The 18,071-nt window shown below is 31.6% G+C and overlaps 1 protein-coding gene across 1 annotated transcript; it reads left to right on the top strand.

Moving 5' to 3' along the window:
- The first annotated feature begins 8,696 nt into the window (after nt 1-8,696).
- LOC149489648 (uncharacterized) lies at nt 8,697-18,071 on the top strand. The gene is made up of 5 exons (XM_089714966.1): nt 8,697-8,866; nt 14,128-14,282; nt 15,065-15,170; nt 16,418-16,601; nt 17,220-18,071. The coding sequence occupies exons 2-5, from the start codon at nt 14,129-14,131 to the stop codon at nt 17,322-17,324; spliced, it is 549 nt and encodes a 182-aa protein (XP_089571092.1). The 5' UTR covers nt 8,697-8,866; nt 14,128; the 3' UTR covers nt 17,325-18,071.

Below are 18,071 nucleotides of genomic sequence, written 5' to 3'. Positions count from 1 at the left end.
TGACGTACATTAAACATTTGCATGAGCCGATTTCAGGGTTACACTAAGGGACGAATTATGTGTGAATATAATATAATGTATAGGCACATACAATATGAACCATGTGATAAATCTCATTTAGAGCGTTTAAATATTAAACAGTTTTGATTTATGTGAGCTGGGATTAATTGCAATAAATAGTAGTGATTCGTAATATTTAATATAAAGTATAAAGCACTTAATATTCATTACATCGTATATGTATATGAAATATAAAATGCACGATAAAACATTTTTAAAATTGGATGCAATACGAATAGAACAATAGAATTGTTTCGGTCTTCAGGAAAATATTGCGGAACATCATCACTCTGTTCTTATGCGGTTTCATGAACCATAAAATGAGATTTATTATCTTCAAAATGTCTTATTTTATCATTGCCATCTTTGTTGGGGATAATTTGTAATTTCACTGATTTTTTTTGATGGGCATTTAATAAAATCGTATATTACAAACCGTAAAATCAATTCCCTGAAGGCACAAATGCTAAGTTTTCTTATTTGGTTTCGTCTATTTCAGCTCTTATATAAAATAGGTCGATGCCGAAACATAAATCGAATTAACGAACACACTAACGCAATTAACAAAGGCCTAAAGGAGTATAATATGATTTAAATCAATACCAAGAAGCTGCCAGAGCTTATTGAAAAATATTTTAGGTATCTATTTTCTAGAAATAGGTAAGTAGCTAGAGGATCTTAAAAGGCTTAAAGGAATTTGATAGATAAACTAAATCATTTTATATCATTAAAGTAGGTATCTATTGTCTTTTGAAATAAAAATGCAAAACATAAATAAAGACGACAAGGAAGATTTTATTTGTGTTATTGTTTGTTTTAATATTTACTAAATATAGTACAATTTTCCTTTTACTCCATTGTTTATGTTCTGTCAGCTTTCCAGTAAATATTGGACGTTCTCTTTACAATCAAACAGAGAAACGGGAACAATATGACCACTCTAACAAGAAAGCCTGTTCGGAGGCAATTAGCGTAAAACCCAAAAAGTTTCAACTTCTCTAAAAATAATCCCGTATTTCTATTTCATAACAATGTTCTCCTCGTTCTCAAGTAAAGCCGGCCATTCGATGACAACTAATTTATTGAAAATAATTAAGGATTTTCAATGAAATAGGGACCTACAAATTAAAGGTATAGATAAAACCAAACAGTAGATAAATGCTCGACGAACCATATTATCAAGTAAAGCCTCAATTTCAAGCACAACGCTTCAGCGAACCGCTTAACAATCTAACATTCTGTACAATCCAATATTTATTAATTTATTATTTTATTTGGACTACAAACTTTATTATCTGAGCTTTGTGTTGAATGACCACCTGCTTGGTACACTGTAGTTGACACGTTTGCGTAGAACAGAGGGGTCCTGGGTTCGATTCCCGGTGGAGAGAAAAAAATGTCTCGGTCTGGCTTACATAATACAGAAGGCTTATCAGTTATCACCTACTTGTCCCTAAAGAAAATCGATCAGTGAAACAGATGTATAAATAATGCATCTGCCCCGTACCCCACTACGGAACTTCACTTTTTTTTTGTATTCAAAGTATTTCAGTGAAATGAGAAAACTGTATATCAGGCGGTAGGGAACACTTTTCACCGTCGACACAGACAGGTCTTTAATTAATAACTCAACTGAATTTTGTCGAGATAAATTAACGTATAAAAGAAAAGGCAAAGTGCACACAGCAGTCCAGTGAGAGCTAATTATACTTTAAGTGGCCCTATTTAGAAGCGTTTGTCATTGCTTTGAAAATCGTCGTAAATGAAAAAATTAAAATATAATAAGCTACTATACAGGGTATTTTTTATTCTTGTTTAAATAAAGTTTAAGCGGATCCCATTGGATGTTTGATTTAACTTTCTCTCTTTTATCTTTGCACTTAGAGTATTATTTGTCTACATTATTCGCTGATAAAAATTTGTGACGAAATAATGTGAGTCTTAAAAATTTTAAGCTGTTTATTTGGAAAACATATAGCTACAATTTACGTATTTACAAATTAGTATAGTTTTAAAGTTCAGTCAAGCATAACAGTACAACATCGTAGTAATTTATGGAAAAATACAACAAGAATTGAGATCCAACCAATTGACGAAAACATTCAAAAAATTAAACCGTCTATGAAATTGCTTTAGAATTTCCGGAAGTACCTATTGCATATTTTATGATACAATATATTGCATATTTTATGATATTTTCTTTTTTTCGTAATAAGGTATAGCCAAAATCTCCAACGATGAATTAAAAAAAAATTGAAATGTATATTGAATCGACGTATAAGCATCCTCAGCTAACAAAGATTGGCAAACACATTTGTTCGTATTACAAGTATTGTGTATATTTAAATAAAACTTTATATTACCCACTCCAGCCGTCTAAAAAGTTCTCAAGATTCAAAGTTTCTATGAGCTCTTCCTATTTTAAAGAGGTCTTAAGTTTCAAGATCTATTTAATTGCACTAAAGTTCAATTTCGATAATATTAAATAACTTATTTCATAAACTTGAAATTGCCTTATTTGTGAAAACTTCTCATTCAAAATACATAATATTAAAAGCTCCTATACCTATAGTATTATACAAATGATATAATTCATAGCAATGAATTTAATATATATGCACATATATATATATATATGTGCATATATGTTCAGGAGCTGAACTACTATTACATATATGAATATATAAATTAGATACACTCATAGGAATGTAGCAAGTTTCACTTCACCAACTCATGCCTGAAAGCTTCGTCGATCCAAACCACAGATTAGAGTGGGATGTGGTTCCAAAGCGAAATGAATTCTGCTTGCTTTTTGCGATTTATAATTAAATAGTTCTCATTTAATTTTAAGTAACGTTCGAGTATTATAATGCCACAAATATTAAACTAATGCTTTACTATTTAACAATATCAGCGGTTTCACTGGACTCTTAACCATTTATATTGTAATGGCATACTTCAACCATAAAAAGTAAGGTTATGGAAAAAATGTACAACATTTATATGTGAATAGCATTTTGTAAATCACCCTAGATAACATTTATGTCGTTAGCTATCGGGCCAGCGCCAACAGACATTTGCGAGCTTTTTAATAGAATATTTTTGCGTTCAAAAAGTCAATGGTTTTGATTGAAAAAACATACTGTATTCTATGCGAGAACTAAGCAATTATTATAATTAGGTAAGTTATATTATTCTTTCAACCTTTCAACATTAAGTAATAAAAAAACAAAAGATTCAAAGGATTCAATTAATATCACGATATAGTACGGAAATACATATGAAATGAATGTGTTTTATTAATCGAATATACTGTTTCGTTGAATGAGTAATTTATTCTACAAATTAGATTCACTTTTATATCCGTTAAATAGATTTAAAAAAGTGAATCTCATTTGTCGTTGATAACCTATTACTTATTCCAACAATAATATATTAAACTAGCTGTTGCCCGCAGCTTAGCTTGCGTGGAAAAGATAAATTTTCATGGTATAAGTTTTCATCGTTACGACGCCTACGTTATGACATCTACCTGCATGCCAAATTTCAGCCCGATACGTCCAGTGGTTTGGGCTGTGCGTTGATAGATCACTATATCATAGTCACCTTTGAGTTTTATATAATATATAGATTTTACGCTTCAAGGTATTCTAATTTACGTATGTATTTATTACAATAGCTGACCAAAACATTCTGTTCAATTTAATGATTCTCAGCTTTAAATTTGAACAGAAAGGCATTTTTGAGGTTACATTTCCCTATTCAAAATTTCAAAGGAAGTGTTTGTTTTTCTTTAAACTTTATTTTTAAAGCCGTAATATTTCAGTGTTGATGGCACAGGCACCAATCGTAAGTAACGAGCTCTATGGGCCATAAATATTGAGTCTTCACCGGCTTGTACTGGCTTGTATACGCTGAACCTACAGCCTATAAATTATTACAACCTAACGTTTATAACCATAGTAGTGGTTATAACCAGGGCCAATAGGACGTGTATGAAAAAGCAAACAAGATTCTGACCTACCCGTAAAAAAATCCATCAGTCAGAACAGATGGAACAAGAAAATGCCCGGATAGGATATTATCGGATTTTAAAAAATAAAATTTCATTTACTTATTTAGTAATTTCCAACGGGTCTTTCTTCCTTTTATATTTTCTGTTTAAATGAGATCGCATAGTTCATGTCAGATCTGTTATATCCATTTAAGTTTAAAAGCAATGTAAATGACCTTTAATGACCTTCAATGACCCAAGAGACACACCCGCCACACTCCATTCAAACTGAATTAATCACTAGATAGTATTAGCATAGTGCCAGGCTATTTGCACGCGTTTATTAATGCATGTAGACCTTATATATGCGAATAGCTACCACCGGAATCTTAGCGTATGTCGCTTCCCTTTTATATTTAGGAAATAAAGTTATTGTTTATTTTTTATTATGGTTATTCGGAATACTATATAGTATTATTCGGAGTACTCAAATTCGGAACAAATGTATATTTTCATCATATTAATTTACTCTGTAGGCAAATACGTAATCAAATATTAGTTTCAGGCAATTTTTTTGCAATCTTTCGTTCTTAAGCGTTATCATAAAAGTGACTATGAAAAGGATGGTTAAAGATAGCTATATGGTTATATTTTACTAGTCTAAATCTTTAAAAATGTTTAGTCTTCCTAGTTTAACTAATCGTGTTTGCACGAGACCTCAATTACGTATATAATGTTCTTTTATCCCTAACAAGATAAGTTATAAATTCTAACTTAGCTTAAACATATTTATATTTTAATAACGTTCCCAGAAAACAGACCTTGGCCTTTAGACAAACGTACCTAACGACGACCACGACCAAAATTCCAATCTTGCCGAGATTTGTTCAAAATCAAAATTAAAATCTCCCGTCATTCTACTCGGAAATAAAAAATTTCGAGGTCAATTAATAAAAAAAAATAGGTTTTTTGCGATTTTCGCCGAGACGGTAAGTTTATCATACAATCACCTGAACCAAAATTGTAGATCATCTAATTATCTATAAAAAAGGTTAAATACATTTTTTTTTAGGAGCCACCATTTCTATGAAAAACCTGTTTGTTTATCCATTGATCTCAAAAAATTTTTTTCAAAACACCAATACGACAGGAAATTCTTAAATTTCATTTTTAATTGTGTTTTGCACAATTTTATTTAATTGCGACTGGATGAAAATTTTTTTTGTGGTCGTCTTTGTCGTAGGGTGACCGAATCCTTAGGCAAAACATCATACGCTTATGTCAATTTCTATCGATAGCGTATTCTATTCCTATTTCCTTGGCGTTTTGACGTTCGTCTCGGCCTGCTTGTCTTCTATAAAAGTGAACATTTTCAGTTGTGTCAAGCTTTTCTCCTTCTACGTTATACAAATTTAGGGACGGATTAAAAGAGCTTATCCTTTGGACTATATAAAAACAAAAAGATAAATCTTGGGTAATAATTAATTCAAGTGTCGTCAGTTTTATCTCAGCTCGCCTTCTTGAACAATAAACGATAATTATGGAGACACCTGAAACTATATTATCTTATGATTTAAGCTTGAAGTTGAATTTAAAAATATGGAACTATATTTTATAATATACGTCGTATGTAAATTAAGGTGAACTACCTCATAAATTATGAAGTAGTTCATATTGTGTCCTTTTTTAGTTTCATACTTAACCTTATTATTTAATTACCTTCCATATATTATGTTATAAAATATATAAACATGTTTATCTTAAACTTGTGTAGCCAAACCGCTAAACCGATATCGGTGAGATCTGTTAAATGAAAATTCTCGACAATTAATTGCTTACCTATATCTTATATATACAAAATTCGTTTCATGCTTGAACATGCTGGAATAAATAAATATTAATATAATTTCAATCAATCCAAGCAGAAGCTTTTATTACAATGTACAAATACATTGAAATGTTTGATGAAAACGGGTTTGTACAAAAAATATTTGTATTAGAGGTAATTTTTTCTAGCAACTTTGCCGTTTGATTATTCAATTTCATCATTTTTTCGTGAATAGATTGAGCACAATTTATTACTATGTTACCAATAAGGGAATCGATAGAAAACTAATTCTAAATAGCAAATTCTTCAGCAGACGGAATCGGTAGCTGAATGGAATCAAATATTCTTGAAGCGATTGAAGTTTTGAATAAATTCGTTTCATAGCGCTCACAAAAGCTCCTTCATATTCTGCTCTGACATGATAACGCACAGAATCAAGTCCGGGACAATTCAACTATCTGAAGCGACTTGAAAAGCGCCAGCTCTTTTCGGCAAAGGTAGTCTTAGTTTGGGAAGTAACATCACGTACGTTACCGTCTCTCATAAATGCTCATAAGGTTTTCCTGCTCGGGATTTTACATTGAAATCGAATAAACATTTCCATTTTGTGTTCTGATTGAATTTTCACTGTTTCTAAATTAAAAGATAACACTCAACACGTCTAGTCTACCCTTTATATGCCAAAATATTGTTAATAAAAATATAAACAGTGATTGGGAAATTTCTCTTACGATATTTTGCTTTAATTAATCACATTTCAATTAATGTAGAGGCATACTCTGCTTTTCTCGCTATTTTTTATTTTCTTTTGTAATGTGATGTTAGTCAAATCTTCGAATTGTATATATATCTACTACTTAAATTTGATATTTCACAACTTAAACACTTATATGATAGAATTCCATTGAAAAATATTACGGATAGATTTTCCTAGACAAAGTATAACTAAGTTTGAGATTGCAGTCCTATGTGGCAGTAAAACTGTCGTAACTTGAATTCAAGTGTGATATTAGGATCTTCACTGGACAGATTTTATATTTCTTATCATAAGATAAGAAAGAACATATCATTAAAATTGAGAGCTAAATAATAAACTTTCAAATTAATAGACTCGGTAAACGTCGCTTGTCACGGGGATAATAATATACCGAACTATATAGGGCGCGGGGTTTATAATGAAAGTAGCGACCCATGTTATGTTCTAGTACTAAAAGCTTTTAGAGCGATAAGGGTAATGGTCACTCGTTCAACGGCGGTCAACGACTAAGCTGAAAAAGAAGCTACCAAATAAATTCTCGGGTTATCGAATGTCACTTGGGAGTTGGACGCTTAAAAGAAAAATTTTAACGAAAAACCGTTCATTTTTTGCGAAAACGGTGAGGAATTTAAGTAATTTCATTGTAGAACACTTGAAATACAGACACTTCAAAGACGTTTTATTCGCTATAATGGGCTATCCAAACGGGTGTTAGGTTACTTGAATACTAGGTTTATTTTATCAGAATAAATTAGCAAAATTTAGTTTTTTTTAAGTGTTATCTTATATATAAAATTCTCGTGTCACAATGTTAGTCTGCATACTCCTCCGAAACGGGTGGACTGATTCTCATGAAATTTTCTGTGCATATCGGGTAAGTCTGAGAATCGGCCAACATCTATTTTTCATATGTACCACGGGCGAAGCCGGGGCGGGCCGCTAGTGTAGGTATAAAGTTGACATAATTATACGTATAAATTTATAAAGAATATAAAAAATTTGATCACGAGGCGGGACGTGTAAATTGTAATATTCCTCATTTTAATGAAATTTGTCGTTAAAATTTCCAGTTTTAAATGGATATTGGAGACAAATGCAAATAGACGAAAAAAAAACATCATTTAAATGCAACTACGTACTGAGTAAAATAACATTGATTAATTAGCATTTTAATTCCTTTTAATCCCTCACTCTATAATTCCACTTTATCCCTTCCTTTCTGTTGATTTTCAGCGCACAAATGTACGCGTTTACAACGAATTAGCATTTATTAAGTCCGTACGTTGTTTTATTCTTTATATGAAAGCTTCATAATAAAATGTTATTTAACGCTTTTTTGACGTAATCTGGAACGTTAAAACTTCTTGTTTCTCTAGGTAACAAAAATACAACCACAATAACTTCAATCTGTATTGTGTGTATGTACGTAAAAGATTATAAATAATTGTTTAAAATATTGATGACATAAGAGCATTTAACAATTATTTTCTGCTTCATCTATTAATAGTAATAGATGAAGCAACTCTATTCGACATGTACAATGTAAATATTTATTGCTTATTGTATATGCCTTTATTCAACATAACAGAGACCCGAAAGTTTATTTTAAACTATAAATTGATACAATAGTGTCCACGTTCATACTCAAATAAAAAAATTAAGGGGCATTTCTTTGTATATTTGCTAGCTAGACTGACAATAAAAACAAATACAGAAATATTTAATGAGTGAGTAAAATAGTTAAAGAAATATGTATTAAGAATCAAAGTAGTTCTATAAAACAACATTTGAAATACATTACAATGTAAATTTAACAGTAGGTAGACAATAATGATAATAACAACACCTGTTTACCGATATTACTCTCCAAAATCCTATCGTAATGTGGCAAAGATTTCACACGAAAACTTATGCCTTAAATCTTCCCTCTTTCGACATGTTCAGCTAGCAGTCGGCTACGTTTAATATAGCCGGGGAATTCGGGTCGGTGGACGAAATGCAGTGCCCCTTGTTTCTGTTCCCATCTAGCCGACTCGAGCTCCAGTGTGACGGAGGCATTTCAGGGGACGCCCGCCTCGCGCCGTCCCCGACCCGCGACGTTTTCGGAATCGTAACACTCCATCCCTCCAAAATAAACATTCGAATGTTCTAAGTTTATTTTGAGTTCTAGTATGTTCCATTGATACTTGTGAGTAGATTATCGTTCTAAAGCCATCGGTTTATATTGGTAAGTTTAATGATGTGAAAATCTGCCTGTTCACGTCGAAACCATTATTTTTTATCATCTCGTAACAATTGAAATGTCCAAATTAAAACACAAGATTTAACAAGCATTTCCTTTTGTTCAAATCGTGGTGTTTTAATAAATTCCTAAAGCTCGCTCGCAGGTGTCTACAATTTTTAAATGCATTCTTATGCCCTCTACTCATTAGCAAATTGGGCCTCGGCATAAATAATAGTACAAGAGGTAAACTACAACTATATTATGGCATTTTATGTACATTTATTCACAGCATTGTGATATATCATTAATGAATATTTCCTACTATTACTAAGTCATTTGGTATGACTTGGCTTAGCAATCGAATTTATTGTCAATAATATTCTTCAAGTGGTGTAATTATAAAAAAAAAACGTAACATATTTCAATTAGTTGATATCCTGAGTAACAATATAAAAATTGTTTATACAAATTCTGGCACGTTGGAATTTGTAATGACTGTAACACAACCCTGCCAAATTCCTGAATATTTTAGGAATTAGAGGAGGCTCAACTCGAAAATTATATTGGCTACATTGTACAAGTACAATGTAGCCAATATAATTTTCGAGTATTATGTAAATTAGAGAAGTGGAAGGAAGAAAATAAGGACGTAAAGTAATTTAAAAGACAAAGATATAAATTTTAAAAGAGCATTTACCGTTACGTTGATGATAGAATAAATTTTTAAAATGAGGTTAAAGGTGAACTGGATTCCCGCTTCCAAGACACATGTATACTTTTTAATGAAACGGGCGGGAGCTTTACGGCGGGCGGGATCCACAATCCACACCTGTAAGCTTATACAAATTAGTTTTAAAATAATAGTAATCTTCTAAATCCGATTTTTATATATATAAATAACCTGCCCCTTTGCTTGACATAAAAAAGGATCATTTCATCATCATTTTTACATTTTTATGATTGCTAAGTTGAAAATTTAATATTTTTAATATTTCTATCAAATAAATTTCAATTTTCAAAAAAAAAATTTCGGATCACTATTTTCCGAAGAAAAAGTATTTTTCTAATGCTATTACTTGAGAAAAGCCACAAATAATGAAGACACCAATAAAAAGAACTCTGTTTTATTGCTTTTACCTCATTTATTTAAAGGAGCTCGAGAAAGAATATAAAAAAGTTAATAAAATAATTGAGAATAATCGTTGTGCTGTGTTGGTTGTGTTGTGTTTAAATTTAATGCAATATATGTATAACGAAGAACTACTGAAAATGAATAAAACGATCCGTTTTTATTTGCTTCTTTTAATATGTTGGTTGAAATTAAAATTCCGTTTACTTTATTGACAGTTCTGTCATTGCAACTTGTAGAGATTCTCATTTTTACTTTTTGGTATGTTCTGAGACTTATTTTAACCTTTTGAAATCGAATAAAAGTTTCAGAATTTCAAATAGGTACATAAAAAGTCTTGTATAGAATAAAAAGCGTTTAGCTTTCATTCAAAATTAAAACAACACCAACGAAAGAGTATTAAACTTCTGAGACACTTTACTTCATATATTTTAAGGTGAGTCTCTAACAACTAGTGTAATAAAATATGCTTGTCAACAGCGGATGCCTTGTCTCAGGGTACTGTGGAATTGCAGGAAATGGTCGGTATTTTGTTAAACGCGAGAAAACGGGCTCAGCTGTGCGACAATATTGCAATATCGTAACAAAACACCCGCATTTTTCTTAAATTCCTAGGATACAGCTACAGTACTATAATGTCTGCGACTCCGGTGGACAGAACTCGAAATAAAGAGCAGTAGGTAAAAGAATCAAATTGAAGAATCAAAAGAAACTTCCAAATGTGTTTAGATATAATTAAAAATGTTACATTCTGTAATATGCAAAATGTATTGGTAGGTATTTGATATAATGCCTATGCGTCCCTTCTGCCTATCCTGTAATCCTATCTAGACCTTTCATCCTATTTTCGACAATCGTGTACCGTTATTGTATAAAATAATATTGATTAATACCTATCATGAAGTACTTTATGAGTATTATTTTCATCAAACAAACTTGTTAATTTGCGTTTTAACACAATAAATCATAGAAATACCTACACAAAAACTATAAACTCGTTAAAAACTTGTTCTAAGCGAAGTACTTTCAGTAATAGCGTATAATGTGTTACAATTTAAGCTTTTGGGAAGTACGTAAACAGAAATCGCTACATCACAATCAACTGTAAACGGTTTCTTAGCTTAGCAAAGTTCTGAGAACGCTATTCTCGTTTACGAAAATCTATATTATACAATCTGTTTCTAATTGATGTTTCCAATAACAGACCGAAATAAGCTTTTATTTTTAGATTTGTCCTGATTTTTTATAGAGACTAAAATGCTAATCTTAAGAGACTTTATTCTGTCGAATATTGATTATTAAAAATTGATAGAACTTACTTCGCCAGTTTCACTTATTTTATGTGCCTATTATCTAAAACTAACTAAGCTAACGAAAAGAGCATATTTTTCTATATATTCTTAAATGCAGTTCCATACCAGTAGCAACAATACAAATTACTCAAAACTAAAAGTACATTATTCAATTGCGAGGAAAATTAAGATGCAACTTTCTCTGCTAAATAAATATCAATATTACTCCATCTTATTAAATCCTGCACTGAAGAGAGGAACTGTTGTGTGTTTCATTCAAGAATCAAATTATATGATAATTTATAAATGTAGAGGTTTCTTTATAAAATTTATATTCAAGACTTATTCATAGCACAAAAGGCAATCTCACAAAAATAGAATTGAATATTCAGTATGGAATGCTAACTTATCAATTATAGATATTACAAAAAGACTTCTGAGTTCTGGGCCGACATCTTCTTCAATATGCCTTTATTTGGAAATCATGATGTGTAAATAAGAACAAGTCTATTCTAGGCTTGGATATAATATACATATGTATACGTGACCAAAAAATATCTGGTGAGATAGTATTCGTACATTGAAAACCTGCTACAAAAAGAAGATACTGTAATAACAAATCGTTTTGGGATAAAATATGTATCTCAAAACGTAAAAATAACTTGTGAAAACTGGCAAACATACCCACAAAGATTTCGTGCAAGCCAAGTCACGGGTGATAATTATTACCGAGGGATTTAGCAAACCCATGACGTAAATCCTAAATTGCGCAGAATGTTTCTACACATTAATAATTAATTAACTATACCTTACATTGTGATACCTACCTTTCAGAACTCTCAGATTTCTCAGTTTCAAAAGTTTGGTAAAATACTTAAAAGCAATTACGATAAATGATATTATTTTGATTGTCTTAATAGGTTTGATTGACTTAATGCAATTTTTTATGATATCTCTACATACATGCGAAAAAACAAACCCTTCTCATACAGCCAAAAAGAACAAAAAATACTATAAATGACAGAAATAATCATTAAAGTGTCAATTGGTTCCTAAATTATTATAATCAAAATTATCATATCGTGAATTGCAAAAAATATTGAAGATATTCATTATTTTTAAGGGCGGTGAAACGATATTTTATGGTTCGTATTCGGTGACAGTACATTTTCCTTCATAATATATTTTAAATGTAGAGTCGACTACTTCATTTCTTCCATCTAGCTGTTGCAACTAAAGCCTTAACAACATTTTTTTTTTTTACATTTTAGACATAACTACTAGAAATCGTTCATGGAATGTGAAATGTTTAAAGGCAAAAGCTTATATCAATTTACAAGACACAAAAGTAAAAATGTACATAGATTAAAAAAACTACTTTTATGGAGAGAAGTAACAACAATTTATGTAATACTACATATTTTAATTCACAGAAAGAATCACTAGTTTCAATCGCTTTGTCTCAAACCTATGTAAAATATTTACGTGTCGTGTAGCTTCGCTCTAATTCGCTTGAATAATGTTTAATAAAGTATGACGTTGAAGTTTATAAGCCTTTTAGAAATTAAATTTATCTACCACTTATACCCATTAAACGTAATACATATCTATTAGAATTTAACCAGCATTTAACTTATGAACGTTAAAATGTTGTCACTTATCATAATACATGTATTTAAAGCTTTTAAAATAAACTTTGTAAATAATTAAATATATATTTAAAGTGTTAACTTAAATATGCTCTTGCTTACATATAGCAAGAGCTTTTTATTTTGTAAGAAAACGTAATTGTGAAAGTATTAAGTGCAGTAGAATGTAGATACCTATTCACTATGCCGATAACCATCTCAATCTGCCTATTATCAGTGGAAATAACTAAGTTTTCTAATAAAACAATAATTTACCTTAAAAAATAAAACTCTAAAACAGGAAGTTTCTCAAGAATAATAAAGACAAACTAAAAATAATTCATAAAGTATATAAAATAAGTCAATAAATCTCAATTTCATCACTGATCATAAAAATCTGTTTAAAAAACAAAAGGAACACTTCAACAGTTAACCTACGGAAAATCAAAACTTTACCTTCTTCAAATAACATAATGGAGATATTTCGAAATGAAATACCGATCATGTCTAGCCGATAGTTGAAAAGTAGACAACCTAAATTTTCAATTTCGGACGAAGCTCTCGTGATCCTCATCCATCAGTGAACTTTTAGCGCTATGCAGAAATATTGGAACGAGTATGTATTTACTTCAAAAGGTTTTACGTTGGTATTTGCAAGACGAAATTAAAAATGAAACGTGTAAATATCTGATACGTAGGTAGATGTTACGCGGGAAGACAGGTAGAAGAAAAATTCGAATGTTGTCAATACTAAATGAGAAGAATAAATTGTTGCTCGAAAAAGTGATTGGGTAAAAAGTATTCCTACCAATTTAATATGAATATTTATGGACTGGCACCTCGGTCGTACCGTCGTACTTCGATCTCTCTCGGGTCGGCTAATTTAGAGCAAAAGCAAAGTGTGCACGCAAACACTTTTATACTGTACCAGGTTTATATTTATGACCAAGAGATTTAAATTGATTATAATTATATTCTTTACTTATATAGGCTTAAACAATCGCATCAAACACTAACACATTCTAAATGTTTAAAAAGTGCAGTCAAATACACTTGCTTCCTTGAACTATGGGTTAATTTCTGTGCTATTAACCTATATGTTATTAGCACAGAAATGTTAATGATCGGCAAAATATGCATAAGTAATATCAGTTAACATTTTTATTACAGTATTCTTATCATCGATATTATATGTATTATGAACATTCATTTCAGTATGATGACGCGTGCAAGTATGGCAAACACGCTGAACAGTATGAACCAATTTAGCAACAACTCAACCCCAACTACGAGCACAACGGCGAGCAATGTCATTACAGTTGCTAAATCAACGCATAATAAACGCCCGCCCATCATCATTTACCCCACCGGTAAGTCGCAAATTATTCGGGCGGTTGCCACGACCCGCATACAATCAATAAACGCTGACGACATACTTTTACAACCGCCAAATGATACTGGGGACAAACTGATTGTCTACTGTATATTAATTATAATTAATTTAGCATCGAAAGTCGCTGCTAGCTATATTGGTTTTATCCATAGAAATGACATGGTTTCATTAGTAAGCCTTTGCGTAGACAACAGCTGGGCTAAGAACTAGCTTGCCTTTATCATTTTCATAGAAATGTGATTAGGTCCTAGACAATCTTATCTTTCCACGCATAGTTGTTTCTTTAATCATGCTTCATAGTATACCAACGAATTTCAAGATAAGTAGTTTCAATATCTACAATTACAGAGTACTGACTTTTTAACAAAGAGTTGGGCTATTATAATCATCAAACAAATGTACGTGCCAGAAGCATGAATAACTGCGTGGTTTACGGTACATTTATCTGACTATACATAAAAATTTAAAACACGTTCGATATAGAACATAACTGAAAATCTGAAAATACAGCTAAAATAGTTCAACTTTTTAAAACAACATAAATTCTGGTGTACGATTTATCTCGTAGAGCTATGCCAATAAAAATATTTTGCCGGATCGCCACTGGACTCTAACATCATAAGGCGCACCCAAACATTTGTTATTTCTTACTATCCTTTGTTATGTGGCTAAGCCTTGATTTCTTTGTGCCCGATACTACTGTGCCGATAGATTTTTTGATCAAAGGTGCCAATAAATAACTTGTATCTTTTGTTTCAGTAACGCCGGAGTCTATAGTTATACCTATTGTATCGTGTATTTTCGGCTTTCCCCTGCTAGCTCTGACTGTGATATGCTGTTTGAGACGAAGAGCTAAACTTGCCAGGTATAATATAATAAAAATAATGGCTGGGAAAAGTAATTATTAATAATGACTTTTAACCTCGAAGCGTATTCCCTGCAGCAATATGAGATAATTTTAAAAATGTTATAAAACATGCCGTATAAATGTGTTAATTATAGGTAGTTACTCCCAGTTACTCCCCTTCGGCACTTCGTTTTTAATTATGTTATAAATATCCTTAACTGAACATTAATAATATTATACATAAATAAGTATAAATTCCATAAAATTCACTCAGAAAAGTTTATTGTTCTAAACCAAAATGTAACTTATTATTATACGAATTTATTGTCTTGAAATACAGACATTTTCAAATGGTCCGGCATTACAAAATGGACGTGTGATAAATCTCATGTGTGTAGGGGAAGCCTTTCCACCTGCGTCCACAAACTCCACATTGACATTTGGCACTTTCCCATATCTATTCCATGTCATTTTACGGAAGGGTGACCGCATCTATACGCCGTATCACCGGACATTCAATGTTCAATGCATTGTTTCGGAAACAATGGAATTTATTGGGCAGTGCGTGTTTACAGAATTCTTTGAGGAAAAGGCTGGTTTTCCCTATAAACGTGTTGTTATTATACAGTGATTAATTTATTTCTAAAATAACGCACCAAACTTTGTCTGGCATTAATTCTAATAATAATTAACTTGTAATCGTATATTTTTCTCTATCATTTTATATATTTTTATGATAATCAATGTGTTTTATTTCAATTAAATACATTTTAACGCGAAGATAAATTTACATGCAAAAGCTTTTGCATCCTAAATATTTTTCATTTACGAATATTGAATAAGCCTTTTATGGTTATTTATTGGTCCAATATCTTACATCATTTAAAATTGTTTGTAAAACTTTTACTTTAAATTCTGAAATATATACGCAGCGCCTGCTTTAAATTGTATACATTCGCTAAACATTTTATGGCATAGTATCCGAAATCGATATCCAATTTTGCTTTAATTTAAAATATACTTATCCACACTTAGCTCCAGTTTACAGTTAGTATTTTTAAATATTGTGGAAAGTTAGCTTTTTAAAAAATAAGGTTCTTTAAATATACATCTTTAAAATAAGATTATCAGAAGAATTTCACGATCGTGCTATGCAAGCAAGTCTTTAATTTGTAAAAAATAGAAGCTTAAGCAAACACGTCTAAACACTACATAATTAAGTAGGATTATATATACGATTATATATATACCTATACGATTTTCAGAGAACGCGCACGTCGACGGAACTGTGAATTGGACCGTGGGGAGCTATCAGTGGTGCGTTTGTCTCCGGTGAAGAACAGGCCCAGGGCTGTCAGCCTAGTGAGGTCCCCCAGGCCGCCGCCCACGCTCGAACTGGACACAGTATTGGAGGAACGCTCCGATCCTGAACAAACAACACTATCACAAGTAAAAGGAGTGAATTTCCTTTCTATTCAATTAGAAGTTGGCACGTAGTCTGTTTAGTGCTGTTTATGTACATATACTCAGTTTAATACAAAAATTTACCTCTGTATTTGAACATTCACATAGTAATAATCAATATGTATCCAGCGTAAAACATAAGCGCTTGAAGTTTTTTAAAATGAAATTGCTAGCAAGTAGCAACAAGTAACTATCAAGTAAGTATTACTCGATAAAGATATAAATTTATAAAAATATTATTCTAACTTTGTCACTACTTTGTAATATGTAAGGCGGTTCGTGACAATATGACCACATTGACTAGTCCACTTAGATTAGATTAGGTATGTGGTCCCCAATGTCTCGTTCCTTTTATTAAAAGCGTTTGGCTCAGTGATGTGTGGAGTGTGGACGCTCACATCGTATAGAAGTTATTTCAAAATTCAACAGTCAGTTCAGTCCATGAGGAACAAGTTTTATATTAAAGGAAGGGAATAAAAATACTATGGACGATGTACCGATAGTAGCTTAAATTTCCCCGTTACATAAATGTCAAACTGATACCTACCTGACGTTCAGTCAATGATTTATTATGGTGAATCCAATGATAAAAAAATTTTTAAGGTGGAAATAACGCCAGACCGCGAAGTGGGGACCATCCTGTTCAGTGCAATAGGCGCTGTAGGCACAGCCGCAGTGACCGCGGCGGCCTGCGCTCGAGACAGCTAGCGGCGGGGCTCAGCGCAGCTCGGTGCCCGATCGCCGCTCTGGGCCGCGCTGACCAGCCAACCCCTCGACGACGACATCGATGACGTCAATGACACGGACAGCTAGCAGGCGATCGACGACCGCTCCATCACCGATATAGGGGAGCACATGAAATTGTTCTTGGACATTCCATTACGATTCTAAATTCGAAGGGTCATTGGAGCAATTATTCGTAGTTATATTCGTCAATGTAGAATATTGAGTGTGTTCTTAATTAAGAATAAAGATTAATGTATACCATATTAATAAAACAATATATCTATAGTATAGTGTAAACTAAGGAAATATAAGTCCAAACAACGTAAATTAAATGAGTTTAGATACATTGTCAATACATTTTTAAGTAGGTAATAAAAGCTTCATATCAAGTAGAGATATTTACAATGTTAATCTTCTACTCTATGAGGAATAATTATTTATAATGTAAGTAATCAGTAGGTCGCTTTCCTTGTAATAAATAAGTATATATTCTATAAAATGCATAAATTTATAATATTTATACGAAAATAGATATCAAAATGGATCCCCAAAGTAGATTACTTAGGAAATGCCTTTTAAACTAAGGAAAGTAGAACAAAACATTACGAATGAAATATATGCACAATAAGTGTTATTAGAATTTTCCTTTAATCTTATTTTTCTTATTGTAAACTATGGGTTAATATAATTAAGTATTGCAATGTTATTTAAAACGAAATTGTTAAAGGA

The sequence above is a fragment of the Colias philodice genome, chromosome 3, assembly GCF_061535455.1.
Source record: "Colias philodice isolate Cphi_HAF_F1 chromosome 3, ilColPhil1 Martin Lab GWU primary, whole genome shotgun sequence".
NCBI lineage: Eukaryota > Metazoa > Arthropoda > Insecta > Lepidoptera > Pieridae > Colias > Colias philodice.
The sequence above is the reverse complement of the archived record's forward strand: the minus strand, read 5'-3'. Positions and strand labels throughout refer to the sequence as shown.